Source organism: Pyrgilauda ruficollis, unplaced genomic scaffold (assembly GCF_017590135.1).
Source record: "Pyrgilauda ruficollis isolate IOZ18807 unplaced genomic scaffold, ASM1759013v1 scaffold227, whole genome shotgun sequence".
Taxonomy (NCBI): Eukaryota; Metazoa; Chordata; class Aves; order Passeriformes; family Passeridae; genus Pyrgilauda; species Pyrgilauda ruficollis.
This window is the reverse complement of record NW_024522206.1, coordinates 208,041-222,147: the sequence shown is the minus strand read 5'-3', so window position 1 is coordinate 222,147 and position 14,107 is coordinate 208,041. Positions and strand designations below refer to the sequence as shown.

The 14,107-nt window shown below is 52.8% G+C and overlaps 1 protein-coding gene across 1 annotated transcript; it reads left to right on the top strand.

Moving 5' to 3' along the window:
* The first annotated feature begins 4,257 nt into the window (after positions 1-4,257).
* Positions 4,258-6,901, top strand: BHLHE41 (basic helix-loop-helix family member e41). Its single transcript, XM_041468680.1, has 5 exons — positions 4,258-4,460; positions 4,718-4,781; positions 5,064-5,171; positions 5,348-5,459; positions 5,586-6,901. Exons 1-5 carry the CDS (start codon positions 4,399-4,401, stop codon positions 6,590-6,592), a joined length of 1,353 nt encoding a protein of 450 aa, XP_041324614.1. The 5' UTR covers positions 4,258-4,398; the 3' UTR covers positions 6,593-6,901.
* Positions 6,902-14,107: the final 7,206 nt, after the last annotated feature.

Below are 14,107 nucleotides of genomic sequence, written 5' to 3'. Positions count from 1 at the left end.
AGGTGAATAACACTGTGGGCAAGTGACCCTGCAAGCAGGATTTCCAAGAGCTTCAGAGCCCCACATACCATGGAGTAGCTCCCTGTGGCGCTGCACACTCCAGGGAGCACTGCCAGCACAGGGGACCATGCTGCCATCTGGTCTGGGAGCAAAGGGCACGATGGAGAGAGCAGGGAATTCAGGCACAATGGCTGAGTACAGCTGGTACAAGGTCCAGAGGTATCCTGGATACGTTCTGACAAGCTAGGATGGATCTAAGGGCTCACTTATCCTTCCCACTGGGACAGTGGGTTTCAGTGATCATCACACAGGCCTGTCCCTTTTCCTAAGTCTCTGTGCTAAGATCTGTGCTGTCCTGGTTGTGGTCTGGGGCTGGACTGCAGTTGGTGCCTATGCCTATGGAATACTTCGGGTTTCCAGTCCAGTGCTCTTTATACAATGCAGAGGACTTCTCCTTGCTTGCACATTCCAGGTACATCTGGGGTGGTGGCTAAAACAGACAGGCATCAACAGATCCCCTGTTTTCTCCTCCTGTCCTTCTAGCTAAAATGCTCAGCACTTCCCAAGCAGAACTCAGGAGGAATCATACAACAGCAGCTGGGCTCTTTGCTCCGAGCCAGCCAGCTCCAAGTAGCTTCTGTTCCCAAAAACACACACTGGGTGTCTCCTGTGACTTCTCTCACATCTTCTTAGCATTCACCTGTCTGCAGCCAAGTGTCTGGAATGGGGTGGTTTCTGTTTCATAGAGGAGGGAGACTGTCCCACCTGTCTTTTACACTTGGATTTAAAAGGACTTCCCTGCCACATCTGACCACTCAGCCTCCTCCTGTATTCTGAAGGAGCTCAAAATGACAAGGCTCTAATAAACCCACCATCCTGTGAATGAGGGAAAATAATTTAAGAAGTGATGAATGACACATTCTTATTTACTGTAATTACACAGCATGCTTCAGGAAGGTATTTTCCTATCACTAATCCAAAACATTTATACTCCCCTTTCTCGCAGTTTTTGGCTCCTTGATTTCCTTCTAGGCAGCCACTCCCAGAGTGCTCTCAAGGTGCACGTAGTATTCCTGCAAATCTCTGCCCCTCTGGAGCTAGCAAGGAGGAAGGGGATCTGTTCTTCAACTTCTCCAGCCTCAGTTTTCCTCAGCTACATTTGCAGTGAAGGAAGGACAGAGAAAGAGTGAAACCCTGAAGCTTTGCTTGCCCAGTGTGTTGTTTTCCTACTACATTTTCTAATGGGTCTTGTGACAGCCTGGGACCCTACTGTAGTGTGTAACCACCATAAATATCCAGGTCAGTACCATATAGCAAGTCCAATAGTGTTGCTCTAGGTTTATCCTTTTAAAGATTTTCACACTAAGATGGTAAAATATCCCAGATTTCCACTTGATTGAAAAAAAAAAAAAAAAAAGGAACATTTCCTTCTATGCATGACCCAAAACTCTCTCTTCTTCTCCCAAAAGTCCATAAAATTGCATGCAGAAGGCCTTAGGTTTTCATCAAAATGGTGAGGAAGTGCTTTGCTTCTCCTGGAGCCTCCCAAAGGACTGGAATATGCTGGGTGTTACCACTTCAGGCAGTTCTGAGGAGCAAGCCATTTGACTGGAAGAGTCTGCAAGCTCCCCACCCTGTCTGTTACAGAAACCATGCAAAGCCCTTTCCTGCCCATGGGAGGAATCACCTGCAGGGAACTGTCTTTTCTTTCAGAGTTCAAGCTCCCTTTGAGTCAGCAGTCCCCCAAAAGGTCTCCATGTGCTTTAGTTCAGGGTTAAGCTCCTTTCACTTGGGCTGTTTTCTTGACACTTTTTCAAGGACCAGTCCAGTGAGGAGGAGAGATATTTCATGCTGAAGCTGCTTGTTTCTCTTCACTGACTGACAAGAGAGCCTGGAGTTCTACCTTGGATGTCCAGCTTGGATGACTGACATGGGGCTAGCAATATGTCCTCGATGAGCAAGTTTCCCTTGCAGTCTGTGGTCCTCCTTCCCAAGGGAACTGCTCTGTAGTCCAGGCTTACCCAAGGTAATGTTCCAGGGGAGATTTAGGTTGGATCTTAGGAAAAAGTTCTTCCCCCAGATGGTGGTTGAGCACTGGGACAGGTTCCGCAGGGAAGTGACCACAGCCTCAAGACTCACAGAGCTCAAGAAGCATTTGGACAGTGCTTTCAGGCACTTGGTAGGACTGTCCTGTGCAGAGTCTGGAGCTGGACTCCAGGATCCTTGTGAGTCCCTTCCAACTCAGAATATTCTATCTCTTTGAACGTGTGTAACAATTTGCTTTCCGCAGCAGCAGCAGCAGATTCTCCCACCCACCTCTGTAGCAGTCCACAAGCCTCTCCTTCTGACCTCCCACCCCTATAACCTACACACACGTGGCACAAATGTATGTTATTTTTTTGTCTCCGGTTTAGTTTCGGACAGTGTGGAAATGCCATCAAGTTAAAAGGGAGAGAGCTGTACAAGCCCGCAGTGCCGCTTGCTGCTTGCCAGGCAGGAGCCTCCAACACCTCATCAGAGCCTTCGCTGCTGCTCCTAAAACCTTATTCGCACTTTACAGACGGGCAGTGCGGTTCGGCAGCCTCCCCGCCCCCCCGCACAGAAAAACACGAGTTACCCCTCTGGCCAGAATACCTGTAAAGCACGATTTTTAGACAGGAATGACGTGAGGTTCCCGTCTCTATTTTGGCAGGCCGTGGTGTGTTTGGTATTTATTGGGTTAATTCCCCCGCCTCCCCCAGCCGCCCGGATTCCGTGGGAGCCCGGGTTTGGAGGTCACGCACCTCCACGAGCCGGAGCCCGCGGAAGGGAGGGAGCAAAACTAAACCAAGTAAAAAGCAAGCGGTCAGCGCTGGCGGCGAGGATAAATACATCTCTATGGATCGCCTCAGCTGACACTTCCCGCCTGCGGTTCCCGCCGGGAATACCGGAGAGAAACCCGCCAGCCCGGCTCTGAGAAGGGGTGGTGGTGTCGGGGGTGTCCGCTCCCCCCGCCCCGCACGTGGGGCCGGGGCCGCTGCGCTCCCCGCACACGCTGCACACCCCGCACGTTGCAGGGCCACACATGCCGCGCCGGCGTGCAGGCACGGCGCACACACGGGGACACGCGGGGACACACAGGCAGGGACACGCACACGCGGGGACACACACGCACGCACAGACAGCGCCTTTGCCGGAGCATGGGAAAGAAGAGCACCCCCTTCCCTCGGGCACCGGCACCCCGTCCTTCCGCTGGCAGGAGGGTCCTGGCGGGCTGCCCGGCGAGTGCCGGGGCTGCCCGGTGCCGCCCGGAGCCGCCGCCTGCTAGCGGGGGGCGGCGAAGCAGGGCCGCCCGGTGCAACCCGGCAGCAGTGATGTGGCAGCAGGTCCGGTCACGTTGCCGGCCCTGTGCTCGTACCAGTGTGAGACGGGATTAGGGAGGCGGCTGTCGGTGCCACCGCCGGCTGCTGGGAGCGGAGGCTGCGCGAGCGCGCCCGGCGCGCAGGGACGAGGGCGGGGGGCAGGGGGTTCCCGCCCCGCCCCGTCCCGGGGCTGCTGCGGTCGGTCACGCTGCACCGGTGCAAATGCTCTGCCAATGTCACCCCCTGCGCCCCGCAGGGATGCGGGCTGCCCGAGGGCAGCGTCAACAGCAGATGTGTTTACCTTAGAGATAGACATATTTTTATATGTATGTGCCTCTATACGTGAGTCCGTCTGTACTGAAGGAGCGCTTCTGCCGCGGTTTGGCGTTGCAGGCAGATCCGGCTCCCGTCCAAAGGTCGGGAGGGAGAGCTGCCGCGAGCAGCGGAGGCCGGGCGGGAGCACCGGGGGACGAGAGCTGCGGCATGGCGACGCCGGGCCAGGGAGCGCTCCGCGCAGTAACACGCGTGTGCGTGCGCCTGTTCGTTCCCACGCATCTTATAGAAATCTACAGAAAACGTATGGGGAACGTGACCCCCTAACCGCACCCCCAAGAGAGGGGCTCGATTATTACCCCCTTTATCCCGTGGCCACGTTTTCCACTGGCGGGTCTCCTCTCTCGATGCAAATTTAAAAAATATTAAAACACAATAATAAAAGTAAAATTATTTCATAATTATTGAAATTAGAAAAATCATAAAAACACAGTGAGAGTGGCAATCATCACGGCGGTAACGCTGACGGTGACAGCGACAGCGGCAGCACCAGTAGCACGGGGGGAAGCCGCTGTCTCGCAGGGCGGCCCCGGGCGGGCGGCGGGACCCCCCCCGTCCCCTCCCCNGGGGGGGGGACGAACTGCCGCACACTTTTGGCCACTGGACGGGAGAGGGGGGACGGAGGCTGCATGTGCGCAGCGTCGCTCGCGGATCTCCCGAGACTGATCTCAGCATCCCGCAGGCTCAGTCAAAAGCAGCGACGAAACATCAGCCGCTGCCAGACATGGATGAAGGAATCTCCCGCTTGCCGGAGAGGCAGCTACTGGAGCATAGGGATTTTATAGGGTAAGGCGCCGGGGCACTATCTCCGTTTCGTATCTCTACGGCGTTTCGTCTTCTTGAGAAAGTGCTGCGAAGCGCTGGGAGCGGCGCCGGCTGCCCGGCGGGGCGCGGGGCTTGCCGCCTCCCTCCGCTGGCGGACCCGGGCGAGCCCTTGCCCGGCCCTTCGGGCAGAGTGCTCGGCGCCCGTGTGCCCACTCGAGGAGGTGCTAGGCAAGCTATCGCTGCCCTTGCCGATGCTGGATCTTTGTGTTTTTCTGCAGGCTGGACTACCCTGCCCTGTATATGTGCAAACCCAAAAGAGGAGTGAAGAGGGACGACAGCAAGGTAAGGATAAGTTTCTGGGGCTCTCTTCTCGCTTAACCGCTTAAATGGGGCTCGCTGATTTTTGCAGAGTACCTTTGCTCCCAAGAGCATCCCCGGGGGGCTGCGCATACAACCTGCCCCCCGAATCACAACTGGGTTTACGAGCGAGCTGGCACGGCGGGGAGAGCGGTGCCTTGACGATAATTTGCGCGGCATGTGGTCCGCATGACATTTGTTTTGGTTTTCATCAGCGTTCCGAGGGACTCTGCCTAACACTTGGCTTTTCCGGGTTTTGATAATTAGGAAACGTACAAACTGCCACATAGACTGATAGAAAAGAAGAGGCGAGACAGGATTAACGAATGCATTGCCCAGCTGAAGGATTTACTGCCCGAGCATCTGAAACTAACGGTAAGGTGCCCAGGAGCTTACATGCCCGTGCAGATGCAGGCGCCGGCAGCCTGCCCGCCCGCCGTCCCCCTAATGCCTCGGGGACCGGTCTCACCGAAGTTAATGGAGGCGGCATTTGGAGGTAGCAGAAACGTGCCGGGAGGTAGCCAAGCCGCCCCCTACCCTTGCCTTTGCAGACGCTGGGACACCTGGAGAAAGCGGTGGTGCTGGAACTGACTTTGAAGCACTTGAAAGCGCTAACAGCCTTAACAGAGCAGCAGCACCAGAAGATAATTGCTTTGCAGAATGGTAAGCGGGGTCCGGGGGACACCGCCGCTAGGGCGGACCGGGGGCGGGCAGTGGGGGGGGCGCGGAGCGGGGCACCCCATGCCGGAGCCGCGGGTAAATGCTGTCCCCGCTCGATCTCCCCCGCAGGGGAGCGGTCCATGAAGTCTCCGGTGCAGGCCGACCTGGACGCTTTCCACTCGGGCTTTCAGACGTGCGCGAAGGAAGTGCTGCAGTACCTCTCCCGCTTCGAGAGCTGGACCCCCCGCGAGCAGCGATGCGCGCAGCTCCTCGGCCACCTGCACTCCATCTCGTCGCAGTTCCTCTCCGGCCCTCAGCTCTTCTCCCCACCGCCAGGACCCCTCAGCAAGGGATCCTCCTCCTCTTCCTCCCCGCCCGCCCCCCACTGCGCGCCGGGCCACAAGCCGGAGGGCCAGGCTAACTGCGTGCCCGTCATCCAGCGGACTCACGCCGCCGAGCTCAGCGCCGAGACCGACACGGACACGGACAGCGGCTACGGCGGGGAGGGCGAGGCGCGCCCCGAGCGCGGCCCCGCGGCGGCGGCTGGCGGAGCGCTGCCCGCCCTGGCCATCAAGCAGGAGCCGTCGGGGGACGAGCTGCCCCCTGCGCCCAAGCGGCTGAAGCTGGACCGCGGCGGGAGCCCCATGCCCAGCCCGCCGGGGCTGGCGACGTGGGGAGCCGAGGCGGCGGCGGCGGCAGCGGCGGCCGCGCTGGTCAGACCCGACGCCGCCCTGCTGGGCTCGCTGATGGCCCTGGGGGCGGGCGGCGGCGGGGGCCCCTTCGGACAGCCGGCGGCGGCCCCTTTCTGCCTGCCCTTCTACTTCATCTCCCCCTCGGCCGCCGCCGCCTACATGCAGCCCTTCCTGGATAAAAGCAGCCTGGAGAAGTATCTCTACCCCGCCGCCCCCATCCCGCTCCTCTACCCGGGCATCCCGGCCCAGGCAGCCGCCGCCGCGGCAGCTGCCGCCGCCTCCTTTCCCTGCCTCTCCTCCGTGCTCGGCCCCGAGAAGGCGGCGGCGGCCGCCACCGGGCTGCCCCCGACGCCCCACCTCCCGCACCCCTTCGCTGCCTCCGCCGAGCCCGGCGAGGAGCCCGAGCCCGCAGCTGCCGAGGAGCCCGGCGCCGAGGGCCCGTGAGACGCCCCGGGGGCTCCTCGCCGCCGCTGCCCTCCCCTCGGACTGAGGGGCCGTCGGGCCCGCACTTGCGCCCCCGGGTTCCTACGGAGGGCAGGGGTCGCCGGGGCCGGTGATCGCCGGGAGCTGGCGGCCGCGGGATGTCGGGCCCGGCCCGGGGGTGTTCCGCTGCCGGGGCGGCAGATCCCGGAGCGACCCCCGCAGAGGACCGTCGAGGATAAAATTTGTTACTCAGTATTTTTTTAATGTTTGGCTTTATAAATGCATAAATAAGGAAAACAAAACAAAACAAAAACAAAAAAAAAAAAAAAGAAGAAGAAGGAAGAAAACCTAGTAAGGATACTTTTTTTTTTTCTCTATCTATATAGAGTAATTAAATATTGCACCTTATTTGGAATGGGTTTATATAGTATGTCCCTAAGTCCCACTTGGGAACTTGCACTTGTTGTCCGGGAGACCTGGATGCATTCAGTGTGAGGGCGGGGAACGAGGCGAGGGAGGAAGGGCAGAGCCCAGCACCTGTGCTAGCACTTTATGGAGAACCGGAGTGTGGAGGATGCACCCTGAGCCCAAACCTGCAGTGCCTTGAGCACCCGGGGATGCCGCTGGCTCCAGCAAGTTTTGGGTGTGCAAGGAAAGGAGGGTCAGACCCATTACATAACCTTGTGTACCCCCTTTAAAAACCTTTTTTTTTTTTTTTTTTTTTTTTTTTTTTTTTTTTTTTTTTTTTTTTTTTTTTTGCCAAGGTATACAGGTGTGGCAAGTGCATTTGTTCTCACCCCATCTTTATTTAATTCAGTATGTTCCCAAGAGATTTATTTTCCCCCCAAACCTTGCTGTATAAAATGAATGTTACTGCACTGAACTACAAAAATAAACCCCCTTCTCTTCCCCCAAGAAAACACAGAGCAGCTTGTCAGCCTGAACTCATTTTATCCTAAATTCCGAGTGACACAAACTGGAGGCCGTAGGTAGACACCTCACTGTGCAACCAGAAACCATTAACCCAGTTGGGGTAAGTTTCCCATATGGGTTTTTCCCTCATCCCATGCTCAAATACCGCGTTTTCCCTTTCTGGAGACAAACCAGACACCAGATAATCACACAGATAAAGCTTTTATAATAAGGCTTAAACCAAGACCTTGCCTAGATATTTTTAGTTTGTTGCCAAGGTAGCACTTTGAGAAATCTCACTTGAATGTTATGTAAGAGGTGAGACACCACAGCCTGGCAAGGAGTGTGTGCGTGTCCGGAGTCTGTCAGTCCGTTTGGTGTATCTGCTGCTGCTGTTGCTACTGTTTGCCTCAAACGCTGTGTTTAAACAACGTTACAAAAAAAAAAAAATCTTACTACCCTACAGAGTGGCTGTATGTAAATAGTTGTTAATACATCCAATTAATGACGTCTGACATGCTATTTTTGTAGGGAGAAAAATATGTGTTAATGATATTTTGAGTTAAATATCTTTTGGGAAGATTTGCTGAAAAAGTTGCACTTTTGTTACAATGCTTATGCTTGATACAAGCTTATGCTGTCTTAAATTATTAAAAAAAAAATAAATCCTGTCTGCAAGAAACCAGCTGTTTTAGAACAGTTTAGTATGTGATATATTAGAAATCAATCTTTATATTCAGTATTTTCCAGCACTCCATGAATTCTATTATCTAAATATTTCCACACTATTTTGTGATTTAAAAAATTCTTAATAAGGAATAAAAACTTTAATACACAAAATGGGGCTGTCTACTAATTTAAAATGCAATGATAATACATAATAATTGGTGCATTGAGCTTCAAACTGTATGACTGAGTGGCTGATGATGATTTAATTCACATTTTTAATCTGGGTTTGAATTTGCTGGGTTTCCTTTAACTCTCTCTGGCAAACTCTGGTTTAATATGTGCCCATTTCACAAAGCAAAGTGTGGAACACACAGGTTTCTTCCTGACAGCTACTTTTTTTCCTCTTCTTTTTGCAAAATACTAATCTTTAAAATTAACATTTGTCAGTCCTGGTGCTGCATGGGAGCTCTCTTTGCTCACAAGGAACAAACTTTATGATTTGCCTAACAATCTAATGATGTATCATAATCTCTGCAGGAATGAATGATGGGTGTCCCAGCTTGGAAATACTGTACAAAAACCAAATATTTTGTGGTGAGGGAGAGAGGGAGAGGAAGAGGAGGAATGGAGTGGAAGCAGGCAGATCATTCCTAGCAGGGAAATGCAGCACCCTAAAGGCTTCAACAGATGGAATAGCAGAGCTGTAGATCACCTTTCCTTCCAAAAATTGTTGCAGGGAAATAAAATTAAAGGAACGCCTCAAACAGTAGCCAGTGTTTACGTAAGAGATGAGGGGAACGTTCCGTGCTCCCTCTGCTGGTTCTCCAGTGCCGGTGACTACAGTGACAAGGAATGAAGTTGGAATGGAATAAAAAGTTCCTAAGACTCGTGTTAATTCCATCAATCCCCTAAAACACAGGATGAATTATAAATTGGATGAAAAAGAAGCACTTATTTTAAATTACTCGAGTAGGATTGCTAAGAAATAGGCATCTTCACATGGAAGCTGTAGCAAATTTAATTCCAATTAGAGATACAGGCAGACTATCTATAAATACCACTGGACACTATACATGTTTTTTTCCATAAATAATGGACCAAAGGCTGCCACAGTGCACCACTCTTCCTGACGAAGTAAATTACTAGGTAGGGAAGTGGGAAAAAAAATCTGTGTCTGCCTCCATCTGTCTTTGGATTCCTGCTCACAGGAATGAAAGTGAGCTGGGCTCAACCCTTTCTTTCGGTAACTTTGACCTGCATACTTGAACAGCTTAACACTTGTTAGGCCAGCATTTAGGCTGGGATGAAGGTGCTCATGTATTCCAAGTCCTCCTGCCAGCTGGGCAATTGGCCTAACTGAGTGCAAAGCTCTTCCTGCCAGATCACTGCCCCAACACAAAGGGTGGAGCCACAAGCACTTCATAAAAACCTGTGCCTGTCATGAAGAACTTAGCTTAAAACCTGAGCGTCAGCAAGGCTTTGGGTCTCCTTCAAATTTTCTTCCTTTGGGAATAGGAATCCATTTAGGTTTCACTGGGCTATAAACCCAGATCCTTAGAGGGCTTTATCAATTTCAGTATTCACCATGTACAGTAACAGGAAGGCTTGTTTTTATTAGCCCTTGAATTAAACGTGACAAATAACTTCATGCCAAGTTGCAGCATCAGTGAAATCTATTACATTTTATGACATAAAACATAAAGACAAATTATGTGTTTTCTGATAATCCCAATGCCTAACAAAAGCAAACATGGGGGAAAAAGGTTTGTAATTGAGGCTGATAACCCACTGCTGCTGGAGGCAAAAGGCAAATGACAGGAGGGACCCTAGTGTCAGCCTTAATTGTTAAATTTCAGGCTTCCTCAGATCCCTTTGGAGTCTAAATCAATTTGTATGTCTTGAATTTTCTTGAGGTTAAAAACAATCACAGAAACATGGGACAAGAGCTTCCCACCTTTAAATACACATTCCCTTATGGAAACACTGAGAGTGCAGGACTAGGTGCTACATTTACCGTTTACACTTGAATCCATATTCTGTTGTCCCATAAACCACAAGATAAGTGATGCAAGCTTGATTTCTTAAGCAAAAAATGCTGAAAACAGCTTTTATAATCCAGTATATCATAGTGGCATAACAGCTGCAATAGAGTGTGTTAAATCAAGATGGTTGGGATTGTTAAGCCAATGGAAGGCAATATAATGTACCTCCAACAGAAGGACAAGGTATTTTTATATTTGGGAGTGTTACAGTTACAGATCTTGACTATCAGTCCTGTTTGAGAAAGGCCTGACCTACCATTTAAGCCATATGAGTCCTTTTCTGGAGCACAATGGGCCTTGGAGTAGGTCCCGAGTCTGTGTTTTGGGCCTTGTTTGTTTAATTTTCACTTTAGTTGGGGCAGACTGAATGTCTGACATCCAGCAAGCCTGGGGGCTGTGTGCAAGGTGTGTTTCAGCACCTCTTAATTCCTGGCCTGCTGTGTAGCCTGGGTCTTGCAACGCATTTCCTTTTCCCTTCAAACTTCAGCTCCTGGAATCATGTGATACCAGCCTTCTCTGAGAAGTTTCCTGCCTTCCAGTTGCAGAAATGAACATGCAAGTACAACCTCGGAGAAAGAAAGTAACAAAAATGCCGAATTTTCTCTGCAAAAAAAAGCTTTGGATGTTTTAAAGCCAGCTTCACTCAGGAAAGTCTGAATCTCTATTGACTGTCTGGTTCTCCTACAGGCTCAGAGTAGCTCACTGGGAAGCAGCAGAGAGAAGCCAGTGGCTCACCTGCTGCCAGCAGCAGCTGCGTGAGCCTTGGACACGTGTGGGCTGGATGTGAGCAAAGCCAAGCTGCTCTGCTCTCTGCATCCTTCCTGTGGCTCCAGCCTTTCAGCCTGCAGGGCTGTCAGTCTGTCACAAGCACTATATTCAGGGCAGCCTCGATGACAGTGCTGCCGCGGGCTGCAGGAGCTGCCCTGCCTGGGACAGGCTGTTCTGCCTTGCTGAACTCACGGGCACCCAGTGGCAGTGCACCTGCTGCTGCCACCGCTGCAAACATTCACCGCCCTGCGTGGCCCTCCTGGCGCCCCAGAGGATGCAGGTGATGCCTGGGACAGGTGAGAAAAGATTCCCTTATATTTCAGCAAGCAGGGACTTTGATCCCAGGCAGCTCTACTGGGTCATGGGGACCAAGGAGAATAGTTTCTCCTGCCTCCATAAAGCCTTGTTGGTTGTTCGTTTGGGTTTTTACTTTGCTTTTTGCTAGGTGTTTTATAAGGATGAGACCAAGGCACTCTCACAACTACGTAATTTCTAGGGAATAACCTCAGGAAAAGAGCCATGTAGGTATGGCACCTTCTTCCTCAACAGAAAATTGTCTCTCCAAGTGTATTTGGATTAATACCTGCAGCACAAAGCCAGATGAGCCAACAGATGCTGAAGTGTATTCTATTCTTACCATAGAAGGTTGTCAAGGCTCCAGCCCTCCTGCGAGTGGCAGGCAGGCCCACAGCCTTCCTTACATATGATGTTGTTTGCAAAAGAGCCCATCCAGGTGGGAGCAGCAGCCCCTCTTCATGAGCCTAATACTTACAGGTGTGGTTGGAATTCAGTGCATTGGCTTCAGGTTTGAAACCTGTGAGTAGCGACCCAGATCGGCATTTCTGTGCTATGGATATCACAGCTTCCAGCAAAGCTTGAGGCTGGGCCCTAGGTTCCAGCTGCAAGACCTGAAATATGAGTACCTCCATCAAAAACAGTCATAAGCCACCAAGAGCAGACTCTATAGCAATAAGGCAGCCTGAAATGTGGAAAAAAACCCTTCTCTTCACAGAATACCAGAATGGGTCAGGCTGGAAGGGGCCACAGTGGGTTATCTGGTCCCACCTCCTGCTCAGGCAGGACCATCCCAGAGCACATGGCACAAGATTGCATCCAGATGGTTCTGGAATCTCTCCAGTGAAGAAGATTCCACGTCATCTCTTGGCAGCAAGATTTCCAGAAGTGTTTGCAGGACTACCAGTAGGAGAAAGTGCCTCCTTTTAACATGTAAGTTGAACTCTCTTGTTCTGTGTGGGACTAAGAGGCTGGAAAAAAAATAAGGCTGGAAAATCTTTTTATGCTTTGCTTGAAACAAGAGGGCATCAGTCTTAAGCTGCACAGGGGTAGGATTAGGTTGGACACGAGGGAAATTTTTGTAACTGAACGGGTGATCAGACATTGGAACTGCCTGCCCAGGGAGATGGAGTCACGGTCCCGTGTAAGTTTTTAAGAAAAGAATGGATGTGGCGCCATGTCAGTGCCATGGTCTGCTTGACACGGTGGTCTTCGGTCATAGGTTGGACTCGATGACCTCAAAGGACTTTTCCAGCCTAAACGCTTCTGTGATGCTGTGAAAAGAGAAGGTCTGCCCCACTCCGGGTTTTGCACCAGGCGCGTCAGAGCGGGCAGCACTCCTGGGAGGCACCGCAGGGGTCCACGGGGCCGCTTCGCGGTGACTGTGCCAGGGAGTCCCCGGCAGCCCGGCCGGTTCCCTGGCGACCCCGCCCTGCTCCGGACCGCTGTCCTTCCCCCCGCCCCGCCCGGCGCTGCCCGGCTCCCTCCCCGGTCCGAAGGGCGCGCCCGCCCCTCAGGCCGCCACCTCCGCCGCCGTCACGCGCGCGCCCGCGTGACCGCCGCGCACGCCGCCTGGCACGTGCGCGCGGGGCCGCGCCCGCAGCGGGGAGGGCGGGAGGGGGAGTGGGCGGGGCCAGCGGCGGCGGCAGCTGCCATTGGCCAGCGCGGGGCTCGCGCTCACGCAGCCCCACCTCCCTGAAGGAATGGCCGCCCCTGGGGCGGGCGGGGCCAGGGCTCTGACAGAATCACGGGGTCAGTTAGGCTGGTCCTCTGTGGTCGTCGAGTTCAGCCGGTGGCCGAGCACCAGCGCGTCAACCTGACCATGGCACCCAGTGCCACGTCCAGCCTTTCCTAAAACACCTCCAGGGACGGTGATTTCACTGCCTTCCTGGGCAGCCCATTCCGATGTATGATCGCCCTGTGAACAAATTCTTCCTACTCTGCACTGTTGCGGTCTCACCTTGATGATTGTGTGTAGTTTTGGTCACTGCAACGTAGGAAGGAGATTAAGCTGAAAAGAGTGGTGAGGGACCTTGAGGTGAAGCCGCACACAAGGAGCAGCTGAAGGCACTTGGTCTGTTCAGCTGGAGAAGAGCAGACTGAGGTGAGAGCTCACAGCAGTTCTGCAGCTTCCTCACGAAGCAGAGGCCCTGATCTCTGCTCTGTGGTGACCAAGGACAGGACCTGAGGGAATGGCTGGAGCTGTGTCAGGGGAGGGTTAGCGTGGATATTAGGAAAAGGTTCTTCCCCCAGAGGCACTGAACAGGCTCCCCAGGGTTGGTCACAGTCCCAAGCCTGACAGCTCCAGGAGCTTTTGGACAACTCTTGGGCACGTGATGTGACTCTTGGGGACTGTGTGTGCAGGGACAGGAGTTGGACTTGATGATCCTTGTGGGTCCCTTCCAACTCAGCTGTGATTCTGTAATGTCCAACCTAAACATCCCCTGTCCTCTCAGAAAGGGCTGCAAGGGGTTCAGAGTCCCAGCATTCAGGAATTTTGCTCAATGCACATTGAACAAACAGAATGCAACATTATGCACATATGGGCCAATTCTGTACAGAAATTAATAATTACACACCCCTTGAGGGCATCAACTGGAGGGTTAATAAATCAGGGAAAACCTTAGTAGAGGCTGTTTTTAAACTTAGATTCTTCTGAAATAACAACTGTTATTTCAGAATGTTGTTAATGTGATATGGAATCATAGAATGGCCTGGGCTGGAAGGGACTTTAAACACCATCCAGTTACACTCCCTTGCCATGGGCAGGGACACCTTTCACTGTCCCAGCTTGCTCAGAACCCTGTCCAACCTGGCCTTGGACACTTGCAGGGATCCAGGAGCAGCCACA

Bases quoted from the DNA above. Each gene is read 5' to 3' on its own strand.
- BHLHE41 (XM_041468680.1), top strand. From the start codon at position 4,399: ATGGATGAAGGAATCTCCCGCTTGCCGGAGAGGCAGCTACTGGAGCAT. The intron at 4,461-4,717 runs GTAAGGCGCCGG...GTTTTTCTGCAG, and splicing joins GAGCATAGGGATTTTATAGG to GCTGGACTACCCTGCCCTGT. The intron at 5,172-5,347 runs GTAAGGTGCCCA...TTGCCTTTGCAG, and splicing joins CCGAGCATCTGAAACTAACG to ACGCTGGGACACCTGGAGAA.